Source organism: Pelmatolapia mariae, linkage group LG12 (assembly GCF_036321145.2).
Source record: "Pelmatolapia mariae isolate MD_Pm_ZW linkage group LG12, Pm_UMD_F_2, whole genome shotgun sequence".
NCBI lineage: Eukaryota > Metazoa > Chordata > Actinopteri > Cichliformes > Cichlidae > Pelmatolapia > Pelmatolapia mariae.
The window spans coordinates 14475164-14496821 of record NC_086237.1 but is presented as its reverse complement, the minus strand read 5'-3'; the positions used below and the strand labels follow the sequence as shown (position 1 = coordinate 14496821).

General features: G+C 39.2%; 2 protein-coding genes across 2 annotated transcripts; both read right to left on the bottom strand.

The window, feature by feature from the left end:
- Positions 1-4059: 4059 nt before the first annotated feature.
- On the bottom strand, positions 4060-13067 carry LOC134639279 (glutathione hydrolase 5 proenzyme-like). Its single transcript, XM_063490400.1, has 13 exons — positions 13054-13067; positions 12928-12987; positions 11541-11668; positions 11366-11461; positions 9346-9523; positions 9097-9257; positions 8719-8865; positions 8361-8459; positions 7208-7400; positions 6168-6259; positions 4557-4663; positions 4287-4397; positions 4060-4200 (listed from the first exon to the last, which is right to left on the bottom strand). The coding sequence occupies exons 1-13, from the start codon at positions 13065-13067 to the stop codon at positions 4060-4062; spliced, it is 1527 nt and encodes a 508-aa protein (XP_063346470.1).
- A 4959-nt stretch (positions 13068-18026) lies between these two features.
- LOC134639133 (G2/M phase-specific E3 ubiquitin-protein ligase-like) lies at positions 18027-20404 on the bottom strand. The gene is made up of 6 exons (XM_065471804.1): positions 20358-20404; positions 19841-20133; positions 19329-19552; positions 18720-18920; positions 18413-18602; positions 18027-18157 (listed from the first exon to the last, which is right to left on the bottom strand). The coding sequence occupies exons 1-6, from the start codon at positions 20402-20404 to the stop codon at positions 18027-18029; spliced, it is 1086 nt and encodes a 361-aa protein (XP_065327876.1).
- Between the last annotated feature and the right edge of the window lie 1254 nt (positions 20405-21658).

Sequence of the window (21658 nt, the reverse complement as noted above, 5' to 3'; positions counted from 1 at the left end):
TATTGATAATCGCTTAACTTCACACATCAATGTGTGCAGGCCCTCCTCATCAATCGTTTGCTCTTTCACAGTGAAACTGAGCACTTTGTGCAATTACAGGATCTTTAGCTTTCATACTACTCTGCAAAGCAGCTGGGGCTTTGAGTAACCATGCGATGCCTTTTGACACCAAGATAACTCAGATCTCTACATTATCCAAAGCCTGCACTGCAACCTGCTCCTCCCTTTTCGATGAATGGTGCCTCATCAGGTATGAATCCTTCCATCGCATAGCTCACCACAATCTGACTTTCAATGTTTCCATTACGATGCCCACACAGTTTAGATTGTAACAGAGCTTTCCTGACAGCAGCATATGTCCAGCACTGCTGTCATACCTTTGATAAGAGGTGCATCTTGCCAAGCTCCTCGTGTGGAGATATGAAAATTAGAGAGGTTTTTGTCTGAGATCGGAGTGTGTTTTGCCTTCTCTTTGCATGCCTGATTGCATGCATGACTGGCGACAACTGATATAGAAGGCTACCTCTTGATAACCACTTTCCTTCTTGTTGTTCAGCATTTTTTCCACAGAACTGCTTCCCTTGACTGAAGAGCACGATCTATATCTCTGCCTCTGCCATGTCACCTAAAGTGGCAGAACAGGAAGTGAAGTCTTGACTTTCTTCCTTTTTTGGCATGAGTATGCACTTTTAATCTGAGAATTAAATCAGCAACAGGTAATTCAAATTATGAATATACACTTACTAGTTTCCTATACTTCTTGATAATCACATTGTCCAGCTTCTATGACCACTCAGATTCTGGTTTTGCAATTCTGTGTTGACTTATCTCCACTGCCTGCTTTACACTTTACACGTTTTGTTGCCTGTGAGGTGATCTGTGTCTGGTTGTCCTCAGCACAGTTTTGCAGCATGTAGCTTGTCCAGCTCGGTGACGCAGTTGCACAAAATGAGCTAACGAGCAACTTGTATTCTTTTAGTTCTTGATAGAGATCTCTCTGTAGCTATCACAAAAATCTAAGCATGCTGTAGCTTCAACAGGACTTGGTGAGATGTTCCTTCAATGAGGGAGTTAGTTAGGTCTTTCCCTGCCACAGCTGTGAAATCAGGGAAGTGCTTTGATATGTGGCTGTGCAGTCAAAGACTACCTATAACCTGTTTTAATGCATTTTGCATAATATTATGCTACCATCTTTACAAGTCTCCATCATGGAAATTTCCTCAGGAAACCTTTTTTCCAGAGTTTCTGTCAGGAACTTTTCAGCTTTTTACTTTAGTTTGTCCATCTTTATCAATTGGTTCTTTTCCTTCTTCTTTTGGGTTTAATTATTGTTGGCTAAGCTGAGCAGAGTTCGTGTTATTTCTTCTTTTTGGTTCCTGACGACTCTTTTCTCACAACCAACATATATTAGATACTTGTATAGATGTTTTCCTGTATTGCTGATGTCCCATTTCCAGCTTTTCTCTGTTGCTCTGTTGGGTGTTCTGTATCTCAGTTTTGCTGCCTGACATTTAACAGATCTTGAATATCAACAACCTACACTGAGCATTTCTGAACTGGTTGCTAGCTTTAGCATTCAGCTGATGAGGTCTGCTATTCCTTTCTGAGCTCTGTCACATCCAGCCTACTTCTTTGGTGAAAATCTCCAGATTCTGACTGCATGGCTCTGGAGCCGCCCTCACTCTTTTGTCCTAAAGCTCTTTGGTAGTCATTCCATCCTTAAGGTCAACACAAGTGTTATGAGCTGGCTACTTTACAGTTAGCATCTGCCTTGCCAGTAACCCTGCACTTACTCCAAAAAGCTCCTTAAATATTTAGACTTTGGCTCAGACCACTGTGTTTGATCATGAAGAACTTCCCAGTCATCACTGGCTGCACAAAAAAAAACTGTGTACGTGTTTGTGACATGAGCAGAGAAATATTATGAACCTTTAAAGTAACCCGTTTGACTCTTGTACTTCATAAAAGGCAGCTTGGATGTAGTCCCATAATAAAACAAGGAAGATGTACAAAAATGTTTAAAATGTATTTTATACAACATCAACATTACCAAACAAACATATCCAGCTGGAGTCTGGGTTATCACTTCCTTTCACTATAACACGCAAAGCAACTACAAAGTACAGTCAGGAAACTGTTGCTCCCCGACCTGCTTACCCTACAAATTTTTAAGCTGAGCGCAACAGCTTATAAATTGTCACACTGATTTATGACAATCATATACATACATAATACAAAAATATATACACAATAGCAGGACAAACTAATGGAGCACAAAATCTTAATATCCATCCTTCTGTTTATCTTTATTTGGAGAGAGGCAGGGTACATCCTGGACAAGAAGGATGCCAATCTGATGCATGGCTAACACAGAGAGGCAGACAACCATTCACACCAATGGGCAATTTAGAATTAAAATTAACCAATTAATTTTAATTAATAACTAAAATAAAAATAAAAATCAGTATTTGGCTCAGTATTTTCAGACAAAAAAATGAGCTGATCTTTCTGTTTGGCTCTAACAGCGAGATCTCGCTTTGCTGATGCTGACACACCTGTAACAACAACTGCACCGGTGATGTTGGACTCTATAATTGTGAGTTTCACTTATACTGTATATAAAAGAAGAACATAGACACTGTGAAGTTTCATTTATCAAGTCTGAAACTGAGCATTTTGACTGTTACATCTTGTTAATTCTTTGTTATAATTTGACTTTATATATTACCAAGATTGGTATCGTTAAATATTCAAAATTGCACTCAAGGGCATTAACTTGTTTTAGTTTGATTCACAATAACATCGAGGTTGTAACAAGGGTAAAGCTTAAGAAACCTTGATTAGCCCAGCTGGAAGTCATAAAGTGTCAAACAGATATAAACTGTTCTCATTCTCTTAAGCAAACTTTTGGTCATTATTCCTCAATCAAGAAAAAAAAAGGGTCAGTCTTTTTGCTTTCAAAGAAAACAAAGTTTACCACTATGAATTCACTTTTCTCTTGGCTCGCTCTTTTGCCTCAGAAATGGGTAGGAGACAAACTTTGAGACAGTGAGGATCGGGATCATCGGTCATCGGGATGCTGTACATGAAACTATGCAATCGCAAGGCGTGAAACAGACGCAAACTGAGAAGGAGGAAAGAGAGGCTCTCAGATATGTTAAAAAGGTTGGTCTAACATCGGGGTTAACTGTTTTGTTTTGTTTTGTTTTTAAAAAAACACAAATCAACTGGTAAATAACTTAAGGCTGCCTAAAGTGTACCCTACTTTATCTCTCTTATTGGGAGTCATGAGGGCTAAAATTTACAGATTAAACAATGTGTTTACTGGTGGAATGGAGCAGGAAGTCTCTAACCGTTTTTCTAATAGACTTTTTACAAATGAATATTTTGGCGATCAGAGTCGCCTCCTGCTGGTGGATTCTTAAAAAGCTTTCTAACATGAAAGCTGTTTAAGAATCTATTCTATATGTATTTTTGTTTTTGTTTTTCAGCTTTACATAATACTGCACTCCATTGTGTTTTGCCCCAACTTTCTGAAAACATTGTTAAGATTAAAATAAGGAATCTTGATTGTGAAATTTGATGCAGATATTAATGTTTAAGATAACAATTTGGCTGAAAGTTCAGCCAATGCACTGGTGTAACAACACTGCATGGTTTTTACAACACTGTTTTTGCACTGCTTTTAATGAAATTTGGGATTTAAATAATCTGATGGCCACATTATGTTTTCAGTATAAAAATCTATTTCAGACACACAAGTAAAACATAAGTGTATGATTAAGTCACAGATGTTTATAGCTGGAAAAATAAACATGGACAGTGATCTTTACTGAGCTCACCATTAACCTGTGAGAAATGGCAGCAAAGAGTCAGAATGTGCACAATTTATCTGAACAGAACAGTGAAAAGAGATCAGATTCAGTCACAGATGAGCTGTTTCTTCTTGATCATCTTTACTGAGAATCAGAAAACTGTTTTACTTTGTGGTTTCTTGGCTGCAGGAGTGTCCATAACCTTAAAGCCGTGCTGTATATGTAACATCACTGACTCTTGGTCTCAGTAACCAGCTGCTTTGCCTTTTTTCCTTTCATCAGACCATGCAGAGATACAGCCATCGCTCTCCTTCTCCACAGAGTTAACGACATTGTAAAATTTTAATATTTGATGTCCCTTAGCTTCAAGAGCATCAACTACATCCTACAAGGCAAAGAGGAGAAAAGACTCAGATGGAACAAAAGCTGCAGAATTTATCATTTTATCATATAAATTACTGACTTTACTACCTTTTTAGTCTTGGATTCAAACTTTACTTCACCTTTAGAGTTAACATAAACAATTGGAGAATCAATTGCCTCCTTAAGGCTCTTTCCAAACCAAAGGTGGTTCATGATCGCCTTGGAGAGAAATAGAAAACTAAATGTCAATCTTTGAGATGACAAAGTGATGATTATAGGATGGATTAGGGTGAAGACGCTCTTGATTATGATGCAAGCTATAACAAAGAGGGGGATCAGTCTGAATTAATTTGTCTCGATGGCACTTTGTATGTTTACCGAGGCCACGCCTGGTGTGATCATGCTCCCACCAGACCCTCCTATCACCAGTGTCTTTGACTTAGACTTCAGCATAGATGGAGCCATATTGGAGGGAGGCCGCTCCCCTGAGGAGTACAACAAAGGCTTTGAGTGGCATGAAAAAAAACCCAACAGTCTATAAAGTATCCATGAATCTCTGTGAATGATGAGAAAACCCAGAAGAAAACAGAAAACAGTGTGGACACACAAAGTTGTGCTTGAATCATGTGTACAAATGCTTCACACATAAATCAGTGATCCATCATTGTTTCCATACCTGCATTTTTTTTATACTCTATAAACAAATTTAGAAGTGCTTCTCCCGATGCATAAACAAATGATGAAGGCCTGGCTGTCTTCAAAAATGTTAAGATGTCTTAAGACTGAATAAACTTAACTTCAATTAAAGAGGTCGAAGAAAGATGTGCAGGAGAATTCACAAGGACTTAGGAAAAGAGCACAGTGGTGCACCGAGAATCCGACCACACTGACGCTGACATTAGTCTCTTTGACAATATGACACCGTATGTCTGCTGTGAAAAAAAAACTACAATGTGCAGAGGATGGACTACAAAACCAGAACCTTACTTGACCACATGGTGTTCTTTACCTGTTAATACAAAGGCTGGAATTTTAAAAGAGAAGGAACATATTATATAAAATAAAAAAGCATGTCATGTTTGTTGTGGTTGTGTTGCTTCTTTGAGTGTTTATTTATTATTCATTATAATATGAAGGGGTGAAGTTACCAGAACGAGTGTGTAATTGGAACAAGTGGATGGTCAAAGCTCAAAACTGTGAGGTGCAATGCCAGGGGAGATGGAGCCTATCCCAGCTGTCTTAGGGCGAGACGCAGCATACACCCTCGACAAATCTGTCGCAGGGCTAACACATAGACACAAACAACCATTCACACTCGCACTCACATTCACACTTATGGGCAATTTAGAGTTTCCAATTAACCCATTCCCACTAACTGCATGACTTTGGACTGTGGGATGAAGCCGGAGTACCCGGAGAGAACCCACGCAAACACAGGGACAACCTGCAAACTCCACACAGAAAGACCTCGGCCTGATGGTGGAGCTGAACTCAGGACCTTCTTGCAGTGAAGCAACAGTTCTAATGCAGATGAGTTCAAATTTGCTTAATTACCAAAAGAGAGAAAGCTCATAATACTGGTATTCTAATGTGTTTATATGTTTAGAATATTATTGAGTAGCAACAGCATCCATGAGAGATCTTCAAATATCCAATTCACAAAATTTCCATTCACCACAAAATTAAGGGATTATTTTTATCCTTCAACAGATTGGTGTTTGTATTATTACTTACATTATCTAACTGTCTTAAAATGTTGTTTGAGAAAAGAATAGTTGTCTGTATGTCTGAAACTACATCAGTGTACAGGATGTTTTCCACAGCAATAAAAACTTCCTGAGCAGCCTGCTAGATGTGTCTCCAGACCTCGTTGTGTTGTTAGCTTTCAAAGAATCCTTACTATGGCTCAGCATCTGCACGCTTCTCTGCTCTGATTACTTGTGTTTCATATATATATTAAATGTAAAATGCATCCTGCCGATCCCTTACCAGGAGAGATGCTATCCATTTTATGACAGAAGTCATACACCTGGTTGTTGAGGATGACTCCAGTGCTTGGAGAAAAGACTTTGGAGCCAAACCTAAAAAGAAAAAAAATACATGAATACATGAACTAGATCTAGACTTTATTGCACAGACACCACCATGACCCAGCGGAGTGGAGAAATTTTGTAAAAATGTGGTCTAAGGAGCTTGGAAAGAAAAAAGCGTCTGGACTTCTTTAAGTTGCTTGAAGACATTTCACCTCTCATCTGAGCTTCTTCAGTTCTAAGGTGAAATGGTGGAGAGTCCCAGATTTAAGCCCTATGGGAGTGTCCCCCCAAGGGGGGCAATGGACACATGTGTAATGATCCTCTACCTAATCACACGAGCCAAGGTGTGAAAATGGGTGTCGGTCACAATCAGCCATGGTTTCAGGTGAACTCATTTTGAAACCTAGCCCCACCCTATCATGTGATTTCCTGAGGTCAGGAAATCTGGGAAGGGATCTCAAAACTGGATTATAGATGGCAGACAGTTGGTGTCTTAAGCCACAGCCTCTGTTCAAAGATGGTCGTTCACAGCGAACATAGATGGCTTCTTTCACTCCTCTTTCACACCATCTGTCTTCTCTGTCCAAAATGTGAACATTGGTGTCCTCGAAGGAGTGACCTTTGTCCTTTAGATGCAGATGGACCGCCGAGTCTTGTGCCGTCGAGGTGGCTCTTCCATGTTGTGCCACGCGTTTATGAAGTGGCTGTTTGGTCTCTCCAATGTAGAGGTCTGAGCATTCCTCGTTACACTGTACAGCATACACTACGTTGTTAAGTTTGTGTTTAGGAGTCCTGTCTTTGGGATGAACCAGAGAGACATTTTCTTTCCAAGCTCCTTAGACTACGATGACCTGGATGACTGAGAATCTTCACAGATTCTCAGTCATCCAGTGTTTCTCCATAATCTCTTAAACCTTTTAATCTTTCAGTTTCAAAGGAAGACTAATTTTTGATAGCTGGCTCCTAACAGTGAAACAGATTCATCCAGATACTGACATGTGGTTGATGCTGCTGGTGGCAGACACAGCGGATCCATCCTCAGCCAGCACAGACACATGTGTGGTACCCATGCTCTCCAGATATGGAGTGATGCTGTAATACTGGAGCTCATGAGTCTTGTTAGTGATCAAGCTGCGTATGTGGTTGGCAAAGCTATCCTCTGTGAATTTCTCGGTCATCTGTTTGAACTATAGAGCATCAAACAAATGAACACATTACAGACGGCACAGAGAGACTGATAAAAAATAACAAATTTGAGCCAAATATTAACATGATTTGGGTTCATCTCATTTAAAAACTCTTGTTATTTATTTGTGTCAAGTGTTACACAATTTGTCATGTTTGTCATCATGTTGAAGTGAAAATGCACTCTATTCAGACCTTTAAAAGACTAAGTAGACCTTCACTGCACTTATTTAACAGATCGTCACCATCAAGTGTGAGCATCTCCATAAAAGGAAAAGATTTGTCAGTTTGCTCATCCGGAGCATTCAGGTATGTCAACACAACACTACAATCTTTCCAGGAGTGGACGTCCCACAAAATTCACTTCAAAGTCTGATTGTGCAACACTTAGAGAAACCGCAAACTCCTGGTCTGTTCACATCACCAAAAATGAAGAATGTGCATAAACTTATAAAACACGACAGCAAACTGTCATTCAAGTCAAACCATGTCACTGAAATTTAAACACAGGTAGCCTCCCCTACTTTAGATGGCTTCAACTAAACCTGATGCATACATGATAATCTTCACAGCACATGATATGATACGCAAGACTCACTGAACTCAGAGAGCTTGAACGGCCTTTGCTTTCAAATAAGATGTAAAACTGGCACTGCTGTGCTCTGAACTCTCACTCTGAAAAAGACAGTTTCCTGTTCGATCAGGAAAAGTGCATTCAGGGGCAAAGGTCGATCGCAGATGTGTTAAAGTCAAATGATAATAATAATATTTTGCTAATAATAATACTTTTGAGACCCGGACTTTATTTTTAAATATTTTATAATATCTATAGTTAGTTATTTGAGGTGTGGTATTGCTACTTTTACTCTTGTTCTGTGCAACAAAAATGTGCAAATACATGAATCTTCTTGGTGGTATTTTGAGATACTTACTTGTTCTGAGTTGAACTCTGGATCTCTGATATGTTTCTTTAATCCATTGGCAAATTTTAAAGCTTCAGTATAACGGTGATAAAATAATGTCTTTTCATTGGTCATCTTAGGTTCTGAGTTCATTTTATATCCTGAAAATATAACAGGCTGTTATTGTTTGTTGCTTTGTTTTTTTAAAAACAAAATTCATTCGCAGGGCTTCATAAATGCAAAGAAAGGTTAGCATCCTTTTTTCTTCCATGAAGTAGAAGCTACATGCTAAGTGGGACGATCAATAAATGCATTAATTTGAACAGCTCAGCTAAACACATAAAATGATTCAACAAACAGCATTTTGTTATTTCACAGTGTAGATGAGCAGCAGCTCTACAGTCAGTGTCTAACAGGAACCTTTCATTATGTTGAGGATGAGGCTGAGGATGGCTCCTCCTGCAGGGGGCGGAGGGAAGTACATCTTATAATCTCCCAAAGAAATATTCCATGCATCAGTCACATTAGCTTTATATGATGCCAAGTCCTCCAGTGTGAGTGTTCCTCCTGAGCAAAGACAGTGAAACAAAAGATTATGCTGAGCAAAAATGAACACAATGTATTTAATAATCAAAACTTTGAACTGATCCAGACAGATCACAGTGTAGCCTGTGAGGGATCATGATAGATTTTTACAGAAAAAATTGATTTTTTAAAAATTTGTAATTAGATCATTGTGCCTGGCAGACATAGAAAACGGTCAGAAAAGAGAGCAGGATGAAACCTCTCTGATAATACCTGCTTTCTGTATGTCACTGATTAAATTCTTTGCTATTGTTCCGTTGTAAAACACATCTGCTCCCTCGTTTGCGATCGTCTCCAAAGTGTCAGCCAGTTTCTCAAATTTCACAGTATCACCGGTCTTAAGTAGGTTCCCATTTTTATCTGAAAAAAACTTCCTAAAAGACAAAGACAGTGAGATAAAACTGAAACATTCATTATTTGCTCCTCATATTTTTGAACTGACATACTGGGTGTATTTCATACCATAGTGACGTATTAGCAATGCGTGGGATGTATTGACCTTGGACATAAGGAATAGGAAATCCTTCTCTGGCCAGTTTGATGGTCGGCTGAAAGAGTTCAGCCCACGGTAACTTCCCATAAAGCCGGTGTGCCACTGCATAACCTCGAATTTCCCCAGGAACCCCAATCCATCTGCTATCTGATCAGATGAATAATGGATAGTCAGTGCTGGAAAGTAACACATACATTTGCTCGTGTTTGGAGTATACTGTGAAGTTTAATATTTATTGCCCAAAGATGACTTTAGCGCTATATATTTAAAACTCAACTTATTTCTAATCTATTTCAGAGGCAAACCTTTGCTCTTTACATTTATTTATTTCACTATATTTAGACTTTTCCTGACTTAAAGCTTAAAGATATCATACATGGCACCAATCTGTCTGTCAATCTCATGCTTCCCCTTCCTCTTACTCATAAACAAGACCCTGAGATACTTATATTCCTCTACTTGTGGCAGCAGGTTATCCCTGACCCAAATTGCCTTTTTCCATTAGTATCTATGTGGGTTGGCTAGGCACAGTTTTTAGGCCACAGACCGTGCAGCAGGTATACCATCACCTTGATGCCCTCCTTTGTTTTGGGATTTGTGACACATACAAATGACATCCCAGGATGGTTGGCCGTGTTGCTATAAAGACCCCATGCACATTAGGTTGTATTTGATCATAATGAAGAACATATTGAGTAGAGTTGTGCCGCACTGAGTTACGTCAAGCCAATCTGAGTAGATACCAATGAAGAAGGGCTAAACGTGGGCACTCCACCTGGCTGAGCAACATGACCTAATTGGAGGTGCTAATTTTCATTCCCCCACTTCTTCCAACACTCGGCTCAATCTATAAATTCTGCCCATAAAAATTATGAACAGAATCACTGACAATAGTTAGCCCTGGTGGAGTTCAATACCCACCAGAAACTCCCACGTGCCCTCAAAAATCCTTGTCAGTGTCAGTGGGATTAAGAAACTCTCCCAAGTATTCCTTCAACTATTGTTCCTTATCCTGGTTACCTGACTAAGATCTTATTTATGATCTCCGCTCTCACTCTGGCAAATGGCACCATGCTACAAAAGTGACTGCATATCTTCTGGTACAAGCTGTGCTTTATAAAAGGTACAGACCTGTGGTGATAGCAATTGCCATTGCTTTACTCCCAACTCCAAATTGTCCATCTTCGTTCAGAGACCATCTGTTATCAAATGTTCTCCGAAGGAAGCAATGTGGAAAAATACGTGATACAACCAGTCTGTGGGCTAATCTGTTGTTGGTCCATCAGCCAGACACAGAGAAGAGCCACGTGTGAACTGTTAGGAATACCTCATTTATGTTTTATTTTTGAATAGTTCATTTATGTTTTATCTTTATTTCACATTCATGTTCTGTAGGATAATATAAAGAAGAGTGTTGAAAGAAAACGCCACACCCATATATCACAAGCCTGTAGCGGAAAATTACTGGACACGATGGATAGGGCATAGATTCTGGTGTAAGTAGGGAGGAGTTTTTTCTCTTCACAGGGAGATAGCTGACTGGAGTGGAATGTATGATGAGATGAGAACCAGATCAAGTGCAAAAAAAGGGAGAGCTTTCAGTGGGTAAATACTTTTACAAACAGACAAAACTGCAGTAACACAAATTAAGCATAACTTCTAATGTGAGCACACAGGAGCAGGATTACCTGAAATTTATGACAGCAGAATAGATTTGTGACAGTAGGAGGAACTAATAAAGCACAAAGTTAAAGCAGGTTAAAGCTCTGTCATGCAAAAAGGAGTCATATGTAGTTGGGTGCTGGGTGAGTCTGGGTGCTTTGATAAACTGGAAACATCTGGAGCATCATGACATGAAAATGATCCCATTTCATCAGCCTGAAACACAGCGGCATCCTCAAAGTGCCTCTCTTACCTTACAGATTCACTAGACCTACATACAAAAAACAGATGTAGGTCTTATGGCATTATGGCAGATAAGCAGCCCACCTTCTTTCCAGCTATAATCTTTGGGACATGTCTGAAGCAGGTCAGGGCTCGTGGTTGTGGGGACAGTCTCTCTGGAGTTGATAATTTTCACTTTACCTTTGAAAAAGACGGGATATTGTTACTTTATTCCGCAGCAGGGCTGAAGTGCGACATCAGAATAAGGACATCTTGTTACCATAGCTGTCCATCACAGTGAATATGACCCCGCCTCCGATGCCCGCACTCTGTGGGTTAATGATGGAGGTGCACAGGAGCGCAGCAATGGCGCCATCTACTGCAGAGCCGCCTTTCTGAAGAATGTCCCTGAAAGAGTTCACGGTTATCACCTCCGGTGTCACTGTTATTGCTGCTGTGTTAGGGCTGAAAATGAATCGAATCTCGATCACGATTTTGGTGTGAAATTGAAATTGAATTTATTTATTTATTTATTTTGAAAAAGCATGCCCTTCAAAAGGAAAAGCAGAGCAAATAATCCATAATCAGCGCTTGACAACGTGCCCCATTAGCCAGTCACAGCTGTTCCTTGGACCGTGCTGCTTTAAAGTTCCTGTATGAGTAACACTATTTTAAAGACATTTACAACTAAATCCACCTGTCTGGCAAAGCAGAAGGCGACGTGCTTGTTCTGAAAGCAGAAGAAGAAATAAAAGTTAAAGAAGTGTGTCTGTGGACCAAAGCAACATAATGTTTAACCGCCAGAAAGCCCTCTCACATCAACTGAGGCTCAAAAAACAAACAAACAAACAAATCTCAAGTTATTTTTCTCTCTTTTTTTATTGGCAAAACCTGAGCTCTATGCAAAACGTAACAGGTAAAAATATAGACCGATCTCAAAGCTGCCGAGTTTTACTGACATCCATCATGCAGTTTTAATGAATGGAGCGGAAGACGTTGTATTTTCCTGTAATATGCGCTTTAACAGTCAGGTTTTAATTAGCAGAGATGTACACTTTTACATCGTGCGCACGATGTAAAAGTGAAAGCACTGTCATGTTGATTTAACCCTGTGTTAAGGTTTTGTGCAGTTTGTTATCATTATTAGTGGTAGTAGTATGTATATTTTTCTTCCAAGAGATGCAGGTAGGTAAACGAGGCAAACAACATCAGTTTGATGCAAACAAACTGTACATTGTACATTACCAGAAATAGCACAGCATGGACGTATTTTCATCCAAGTGAAAAAAAAACTTTTTTGCTACTAATAAAAAAATAAATAAATCAGTGAATAACGTGAAAAATATTTTCTATCATGATCTCATATTTACTAGAAATGACCGCGATTGGTATTTTGGCTGTAATCGTGCAGGGTGTGCCTTACATCCATGGAAAAAGGTCTGTGTCACACTGTAAAAACTTTCAGTTTTCGCCTTTATAAAACAATATATGAACAAAATATGGGCATGTGTACAGTACATTTTACTGGAGAATATCTGTTAAGTATGAGTAGTTATATTGTGATGTGGAGGGAAAATAAAACCTTTTAAAACAAGACGCGGGTTAAGGGGCGTCATGTGAATTCTTTGTTAGTACTGAATAGAAGAAATCGTAAATAAAATACTCACCGTCCAATCTCTGAACATTTGAGAGAGTCTGCGGCCACTGCAGCTTTCAGGCACTCGGGCCTCAAAAGTACAACACACAAAATTATAACAAGCACGCAGAGCAATGTGATGATCGGTATCATGTACTTAAGCTTCGCCATGGCTCTTTCTTCTCTGAGGTTCAAAACAGAGTTTGTGAAAGCCCTAAGGGTTTTACGCCTTTGTGAAAGCGTGTCTCAATGCCTGAAGAAATAAAAACGCTTAATTTTTAATTTTTAAATCTAGCATCGCATTCAAAATGTTCCCTGTGCATACACATATCTAAAAGATCTGTGGTTTCCTTTCCGGTCACTTACAGATCGTTACGTCCCTAAAAGGCACGATTCCCCCTGACAGGAACTGATCACGTTACATTTTGGCTTTTCGGACTTTCGAGGTTCTTCACGCCGTCAGCTCCCCACGGATTCACAAAGGTAAGCTGCGTTCAAGTGCTACTGTAAAACTGGGATATCTGGACGTCTTCTGTGTTGTGTCAAAATAGTATATATATTTTTTAATTTATTGATTGATTTTTTTTGTTGTTGTTTATTTTATTTACAGCAAATATAGCAGCAAATGAAGGAATAGTCAGGCATCCTTATGGATCATCCACGGAAGCGATATAATCTAGCAGAGGTGGGGGTACGCCAGGCCTCAAGGGCTGGTGTTGGATGTGTCCTTGGTCTAACGCAGCTAGTTTTAATGGCTAAATTACCTCCTCAACATGTCTTGAAGTTTTCCAGAGGCCTGGTAATTGCAGTGCAATCATGCGGAACAGTCCCTATTACACTGGCCATGATCATGAATGTTATGAACAGACTAGTCATGAATCCAAAACTGTGCAGGAATCACGTCAAATATCGAAGTATAAAGAAAGAAACCTGAAAAATTTGACTGCAGAGAATTTCGCTCCTTAAAAGCTCCTTTGAGGATGTTTTCATTATATAAAGCATCTGAACAAAAGGGACATTTTTTGTATGAATATTCATATTTAATTGAATATATGTATATACAATAAACTTTAAGAAAAGGTTAATTTATAAAAAAGTATAAGGACATTAAAATCCCCTTTGAAAGCACGAGGGCAACATATCAGATGCTGAAACTTGTTTTATTTTTTTAAATATATGCAAAATATAAATTTTAAATTTGCTTACTTCACGGATGATGTCCTACAACTTGATGACCATATGGACAGTAGATTCCTCCATTTAACACAGATGTACTTTTTGCTGCTTCTTCATGCTCGAAGTAGAAATCACAATGGATGGATGTTTGATTTGGCACAGATTTTACATAATATGTTCTGTCTGACGCAACCCTCCAATTTATCCTGCTTGGGACCCACAATAAGAGTAAAGTCACTTGCGATTCCCTAGAGGTGGGTTTGATATTTAATATAATATTATAAATAAATCTCCAGTGTTTATAACAGACCTTCCCAAAGTGTTGTGTGTGTGTGTGGGGGGGGGGGGGGGGGGGGGGGGGCGCAGAGCCATTGCAGGGGCCAAAGACTAGAAAATATGATGAAGCATATCTTCCCTTTGGTTTCACCTGCACAAGTACCAAGGTAGGTCTCCCCTGCATAATTGGTTTTCGCTGCGTCAGGAGCACGCACTGGGCTGTTCAAATCACGGACAAACAGTATCCCACATTCTTGATTTTTAGTTCACAAACACTTCTTGTAATGACTAACTACTCCTGACATACATACAAATAATATCAGGCTGATCCTGCCACAATTTGTTCCCCTTGTCTATGTTTTTAAACCCATTTTGCACAGAGAGGCATTTTTTGAAAAATGCATTGATAGCAATGTTGAATATTACACAGGAAAAAAACAACTACACGTAAAATAATCACACCGTGATGCCACTGCCTTTCTAAATGGAGGGACAGTAACTGTGTGTGTATATGTAAGCGTGTAAAACCTGAAGACAGTCAGATTAACAGTATTAGTAAAATTTTAAATGTTAAATCTAAATGCTAATTGTTAAATCTAAATGCTAAATGTTAAATCTAAATGCTAAATGTTAAATGTAAATGCTAAATGTTAAATCTAAATATTATATCTAAATTTAAATGTTAAATGTTAAATCTAAATATTATATATAAATCTAAATGTTAAATGTTAAATCTAAATATTATATATAAATCTAAATGTTAAATGTTAAATCTAAATATTATATATAAATCTAAATGTTAAATGTTAAATCTAAATGTTACGGGAAACTATATATTTAGCTAATATGCAAATTTATTGTACGGGTCAACGGAAATACCAAAATAAAAGCTTCAAGAAAACCTCCCGCGCTAAAGTGTGCCGGTCGTGTTCAGGTTGTGTGTCTGCGCTCCTCTCACGGTCACTTTTCACTGCCATGAGCTGCTTCACCAATTCCCTACCAGCATGTCCAGCGATTTAGCTGAAAACACTGGAAGAGCCGTTTTGTCGGCCATCCAACGATTCAGCGGTAGTGCACCCTCAACCTCACAAACGCCGCTGCACTTGGTAAGTTCATTGCATTTTGGACGGGTTGATAGCAGTGTTAGCAAAACTAGCAAAGCTAAATTACTTAGCTAGTCCTCAATTATTTCATTTGGTAGGCAGCAGACAGAGATCGAACATCATACAACTCTATTTATTTATTTGGTAGGTAACAGTAGTTCTTGATGTAAATGTTTCCTTAGGAATCCAGCAATGCACCTGGACCAAGTAGATCTGCCGTCTCCACTGGGATACCGTACCGCTCGGTAGGCCTTCTTACACATATCATTTAGCTGACTGGTTTTTGTTTTTTCTTTAGTGTAATATGTCACCTTAAATTAAATCCTGTCAAAGTAATGATTCTGATTCTACATACATTTCATCTTCTTAGGGGTCCATCATTAGCAGTGTCACATCACCACCAACAACATTCACAAGTTTTACGTCATATTTTATTACTGTTTTTGCTGTGAAGTGTCTTTTGATTGCTCACTTTAATATTTTAAAAATATTGATAAAATATTACTCTCTAGCTAATCTGTCACAGTATAATTGCCTCAAATTACCCATCTTTTGTTATAGAATTGTGCTAATTGAGATTATCTGTGCCGTGTTCTAGGATGGTTACCAAGGAAGGCTTCAGATTTCCAAAGAGGAATTGGAAAATGTTCTTTCCCTGAAAACATCGTTTACTGAAGCTGCATCTATCCTTTCCATCTCCAGGCCCAATCTGTATAAGTTACTGCAAGACTATAATATCTCAGTGTCAAAATTTAATGTAATCAGTGACCATGAGTTAGATCAGATAGTGTCCCAGATAAAAACTGAACATCCAAATGTTGGAGAAGTGATGCTGATGGGTCATCTGCGTTCCAAAAACATAATGGTTCAAAGATGGCGTGTAAGAGAGTCACTGCGGAGGGTGGACTCGGCTGGTGTTCTATCCAGGAGAAGAACTGCAGTTGCTCGGCGAGTATATTCTGTGCCTCATCCAAATTTCATATGGCACATAGATGGAAATCACAAGCTGATTCGTTGGAAGTTTGTTGTTCATGGTGCAATAGATGGATACAGCAGGATGTTGATGTTTCTTCATTGCTCCAGCAATAATCGAGCTGAGACTGTGAAAGCTCTCTTTACTGCAGCTATTGGACAATTTGGCAGACCCCTGCATATCAGGACTGATCATGGAGGAGAGAATGCTCAGATTTGGGAGGACATGCGAGCAAGCAGGGGTGAAAGCTCTGTCTTAATGGGAAGTTCTGTGCACAACCAGAGGATTGAGCGTTTCAACCGAGACTTAAACAATAACTGTAGCCGCATTTATGCACCTATATTTTATGAATTGGAATCACTTGGTATCCTAGACTTAGAAAATGCAACAGACCTATTTTGCCTTCATTATGTGTTTCTACCACGAATCAACCGCACTTTGAAGGAATTCAAAGCTGGATATAAGAATCACTCTATTTCCACTGAAGGTAATAGAACTCCCATCCAGCTTTTTGCCTGCAGAACTCATGTGTTTCATTGTCACAACCCAGAACTTTCTACAGCAGAGGTCTCCATACCCTCCTTGTCAAACTCTCAAAGTAGGTTTGTCCCATTAAATGACAGCGATTTGCAAGAGCTATATACAAGCATTCACCCTTTTGAAGAAGACAACAATAATGGTAAAACATTGTTTCAACGAACACAGTATATTTTTAACAAACTTGTAAATGTGTGACTTCAACCACAGGATACCAGTGACGTTCTAGAGAGTGATGACACTTAGTATTAAATGCTGTACAGCAAATGTGTTCCAGAAGCCCCCTCCCCTCTAGCAGTGATACCTCCTGCCACATAAGGACTCAAAGTTAATGACTGATAGTGACTCATAGGCTATTCAGAAGGCTACAACTACATTTGGTTTATGGGTAAAAACAGTTATTCAGATTGCAGTAAAGCCATCAAATTCACACTGTACCCGTGTAATACAGTATAACAGTGAAAATTATCAACATGGAACAGTCAGTCTTTAAATCAATTCACAAGATTATCTACAGTATTGTGCTAATCATTGTAAAGTTGCAATAGTCTTAATAAATGTTGCTGTTAGATGTCTAAGTAATCCTGGCTTGTTCTACAAAGCATGTTTAGTATACTCTGTGCATAAACTGTTTTGAAATGTCCTTGTTTAAAAAAAGAAAACGCTTAATAAAATTATTAATTGTATTACACCAGTGACTTTATTGATTTGTTGTTGAAAATACAGAGTTAGCATTTTTATAAATCTATTGAAGCTTTGAAAATTATAACATTTCAACATTAAATGCAGTCAGAATTTATTTCAACTATCTTGTATGAAGCAAAGTTACTTGGAACTACAATTAATGAACAGGATTAGGGTTAACAAACCCACCATTTTAATTTCACTTTTTTGGAACATGTTTAGATGGTGCTGAATAAAGCTCCATTCATGAGTGCTACTAAGAAGCAGTAATGAAAAGCATCATCATCAGCCATTGTTGTTTCATTCACAAAAAGCTGAAGCTCATTTGCACATGTGTGTGCAATCGGGAGATGTTTGCTTTCATCATGAACGAATGTTATTTTAGGAGCTGGTTGAAAACCTATGGCTGGAACCTTGCTGCTCCCGGTGGCAAAAGCCAAGATGTGACCAGGCCTCAAAGCCTTCATCCTTGGTAAGAGTCCTTTCTCCAAGTGCGTCTCTCAGCTCTTCATCTAAAAACAAAGAAAAACCCCCGTTAACCTGGGGACACTAAAATAGTTAAAGCTTGAGCTAACAACTAAATGATAACTAATGTATTTATAAAAATACAGAGGTTCTGTCTTTGCTTTGCTTGTCAGTTGTAAGCTTTCATACATCTTTATTCCTGTTTTGTGTGTGCATGTGACATAAAAAGACAAATTAAGTTTTACTTTAGTGTCCTGAATTGTTTCATGGCCAGACTACATTATATGTGAATTTCTGCTTACTTTCGACACACTGGAGAAATTCCCGAAATTTGACCACCATCAGCTCCTCTCTAACTCTTCTGTTGCTCCCAAGGACAGAATAGCTTGGCCTGAGAACCCCAGCAATTAAACTGGCTGTCAGATCTTTGTCCTCCCCCGATAGGTCAAGCAGAACACGCAAACTGGGGTTCTCTCTCAGGAGTGATAAAATCTAGACAGAAAAGTTTAAATAATGGTTAAATTCCAGTTTTAAATACAAAAAGTAGCTCACTCTAAATGTTTATTATAAAATAATGACCAATTGATACAGAAAAAATATAAATCTCACTCCATAGTAGGACAAGCCATCAGTTAGCTGATCGAAACAGCTTTGCCGTTGCAGGACTGCAAGGTATAGAGCTGCATTTTTCACAAACAGATCTTTATTGGCCATGGTGACTGTGAGTGGAAGACCTTCAACTTGATATCGCCATGAGTCGCAGCAGCTGACTGCTTTCTCCAAATCATGTTGAGTTGTTGCATTTACAACCTAAATATTTAAGAAAAACACTTTAAATGTTTGGTTTTTTTACCAGTGTACACAAATACTGCAGATGGTTCATTTTAATTGGACTCGAAACGTTTTTGTTTTGGTTTATTTGGCTGTATTTCACCAATAAAATTTTTTTTTAACAAAAAGGAAACAAATTAAAAATATAATACATGGAATTGCCTCTAATAAATGGTAAATGGCCTGTATTTATATAGCGCTTTACTAGTCCCTAAGGACCCCAAAGCGCTTTACATATCCAGTCATCCACCCATTCACGCACACATTCACACACTGGTGATTTTGATAATAACCAAAAGTGTATTTATTATATATTATAAAAGAAGACCAGAAGACTTGTGAATATAGGAAATATTACAATATTCTTGTTATAATATTGCAATTCACCTTTTTCAGATTCTCTCTTAACTCAGGGTCACCTATATCATCCGGTGTTAGGTGTACTTGAAGAATGTCTCCTGACACAATGTAGTCTACTACATGTGGAGAGAGAAAGGCTGGTGCTTCTCCACCTTGCACTATTATCGTGGACAACATCCTGCCAATGGTTCGATATACTCCATTTTGCAAGTGTAGGATGTTAAATTTCAGTGTGCATCCATTTGGTGTAGCTGAAAAATAACACACAAAAAAAGTATATTCTGTGCAGACGCCAACTGATATCTTGAGATTGACAGACAAAAATGTATTACTTTTTTTTTTTGTACTGTTTCAGACACACAGAAGATAACATAACAGATGTATTATCTGTAGTCATTTATTAACTTGTTAATGTTCTGTCAAACAATGTTCAGATCAGGTGGTTGTTGCGTTTGTAACATTATAAAAACAAGTGTCGTCAACAAGCCTTTAGGCCTTGAGTAAGTAAGTTAGTTAGTTTGTCTATGAAATCATATTACCTTCAAAAGCACCACTGTCCTGAAAGATGGCCTTCACCAGTAAACGGAAAAACTCCCGCCTTGGCCCCCCAAGGTCAGCAGCATCTTCCTCTGTATCATGTTCATCGCTTGCAAATGTGACATAAAGCATCTCACAGCTTTCTGCAAACTTGGGTCTCTTGAACTGACGCAAAGCAGTCGACCACACATTGGCTCGACTGATATGGAGTTGTCTTGTTCCTGGTGTAATGACTTTCTCACTATGAGCTCTAAGAAGACCTTCAATTTCTTCTTTGCTGAGCTTCTTAAAAGACCTATATAAAAAAGGGACAATGACAAACAGATCTTGGGGAAAAATGGAAATTTGCTGTACATTTGACTCAAGTGCACAGAGTTACAGATAATTATGTTGTGATAGTCCATATTAAATTAGTCAGAAATGAGCAATTACCTTTGTAATTGTGTAACTTCAAAAAAATGATGCAAGTAAAGATGCAAATAAGATATTCAATAATCAGAGGTTACTTTCAAATCTTACCTTGAAATATGAATATGTCTGTGAAGGTTCTCAGTCATCCAGGTCATCGTAGTCTAAGGAGCTTGGAAAGAAAAGCGTCTGGACTTCTTTAAGTTGCTTGAAGACGTTTCACCTCTCATCCGAGAAGCTTCTTCAGTTCTAAGGTCAAATGGTCGAGAGTCCCAGATTTAAACCCAGTGGGAGTATCCCCCCAAAGAGGGACAAAGGACCCCCTGGCGATCCTCTAATCACATGAGCCAAGGTGTGAAAGCGGGTGTGGGACCTAATCAGCCAGGGTTTCGGGTGAGCTCATTGTTAAACCTGGCCCCACCCTATCATGTGAATTCCTGAGGTCAGATGGCCCAGAATGTGAGTGGGCGTTAAGGCGTCTGGGAAGGGATCTCAAAACTGGATTATAGATGGCAGACAATTGGTGTCGTAAACCACCGCCTCTGTTCAAAGATGGTCGCTCACAGTGGACATAGATGGCCTCTTTCACTCCTCTTTCAAACCATCTGTCCTCTCTGTCCAAAATGTGAACATTGGCATCCTCGAAAGAGTGACCTTTGTCCTCAAGATGCAGATGGACAGCTGAGTCTTGTCCTGTGGAGGTGGCTCTTCTATGTTGTGCCATGCGCTTGTGAAGTGGCTGTTTGGTCTCTCCAATGTAGAGGTCTGGGCATTCCTCGCTGCACTGTACAGCATACACCACGTTGCGTACACCACGACAAGCATACACCACAAGACGTGGAATGCCCAGACCTCTACATTGGAGAGACCAAACAGCCACTTCACAAGCGCATGGCACAACATAGAAGAGCCACCTCCACAGGACAAGACTCAGCTGTCCATCTGCATCTTAAGGACAAAGGTCACTCTTTCGAGGATGCCAATGTTCACATTTTGGACAGAGAGGACAGATGGTTTGAAAGAGGAGTGAAAGAGGCCATCTATGTCCACTGTGAGCGACCATCTTTGAACAGAGGCGGTGGTTTACGACACCAATTGTCTGCCATCTATAATCCAGTTTTGAGATCCCTTCCCAGACGCCTTAACGCCCACTCACATTCTGGGCCATCTGACCTCAGGAATTCACATGATAGGGTGGGGCCAGGTTTAACAATGAGCTCACCCGAAACCCTGGCTGATTAGGTCCCACACCCGCTTTCACACCTTGGCTCATGTGATTAGAGGATCGCCAGGGGATCCTTTGTCCCTCTTTGGGGGGATACTCCCACTGGGTTTAAATCTGGGACTCTCGACCATTTGACCTTAGAACTGAAGAAGCTTCTCGGATGAGAGGTGAAACGTCTTCAAGCAAC